Here is a 935-nt window from a genome sequence, read left to right on the forward strand (position 1 = left end):
TTTCTTTGAATGAATTTTATGTAAATATAYACATAAAGCAAAATTAATAGTGTTCAAATAAACTACAATGGATTTTTTAAGCTGTTTTAAGTTGGCAACATGTTWCTTACAGATCTTGGTTCKGCTCAGACTAGCTGTTAGCTCCTGAATCTTTCACTAATTCTCCAAACGGCGTTTGTTCCAAAAGCTACTGATGCCATTTTACATGGCAACATGAAAAGTATATGTGTAGTGCTGTTTGAAGTGTCATCTTATTTTGCTTTTAGTGACAGGAGCTATATGATCGGTGAGGTGGAAAAGCCATTAAAATAGACATTTAGAGGTAAAGCGACAGAGTTACTCACAGGTTCTGCATGGTGAATACTCAGCATAGGCGCTGAAGTTCTGAACGGCCACATAGCAGGTCCCCACAGGGTCTTTCTGTCCTTCTTTCTTTAAGGTCCGCCAGTGGTAGAGAGGAGCACATGCCTGCGTAACAAACAACAATGTGGATTTTTTTTCTACAAACATCAGGAACGTAGAGGCAAAACTGTGTTTAAAGGGGCAATACCATGTAAARTMAACTTTTTTGAGTTTTATATCATGTCATTATGTTATAATCTCATTAAAAAAACATGCCCAAAGCCTTGCTCTGACTCATTCATGCATGTTTGAGAAATCCTGCAGTGTTTTTAGGAAGACATGCTGAGGAGCAAAACGACAGGTGGGGACCAGAAACGCCTTTTGGGACCAGAAACGCCTCTGGGACGTGTCTTTAAGCTGAACTTCCTCATGGCAGAGCGCACCCCCTCCCCACACAGCCCGCCCACGACTCCTGCAGGCTCTCAGGTGAAAGTGAAAGTGAAAATTAAACTGTCTGCTGAGCTTCTAACTACTTCTCACTCAGTGAAGCTCTTTTCAGATTAAAAATATCTTTGAGGAAATGTATTTTCAGA

General features: G+C 40.5%; 1 protein-coding gene across 1 annotated transcript in view; it reads right to left on the reverse strand.

Annotated features, from left to right (window-relative positions):
- Positions 1-935, reverse strand: part of itga8 (integrin, alpha 8) — a gene marked incomplete at its 3' end in the record, with an annotated part of 60,744 nt that overhangs the window by 57,643 nt on the left and 2,166 nt on the right. Inside the window, 1 exon segment of the mRNA XM_014024916.1 lies at positions 345-468. Within this exon segment, the coding sequence (XP_013880370.1) occupies positions 345-468 (124 nt within the window).

This window comes from Austrofundulus limnaeus, unplaced genomic scaffold (assembly GCF_001266775.1).
Source record: "Austrofundulus limnaeus strain Quisiro unplaced genomic scaffold, Austrofundulus_limnaeus-1.0 Scaffold446, whole genome shotgun sequence".
Lineage (NCBI taxonomy): Eukaryota > Metazoa > Chordata > Actinopteri > Cyprinodontiformes > Rivulidae > Austrofundulus > Austrofundulus limnaeus.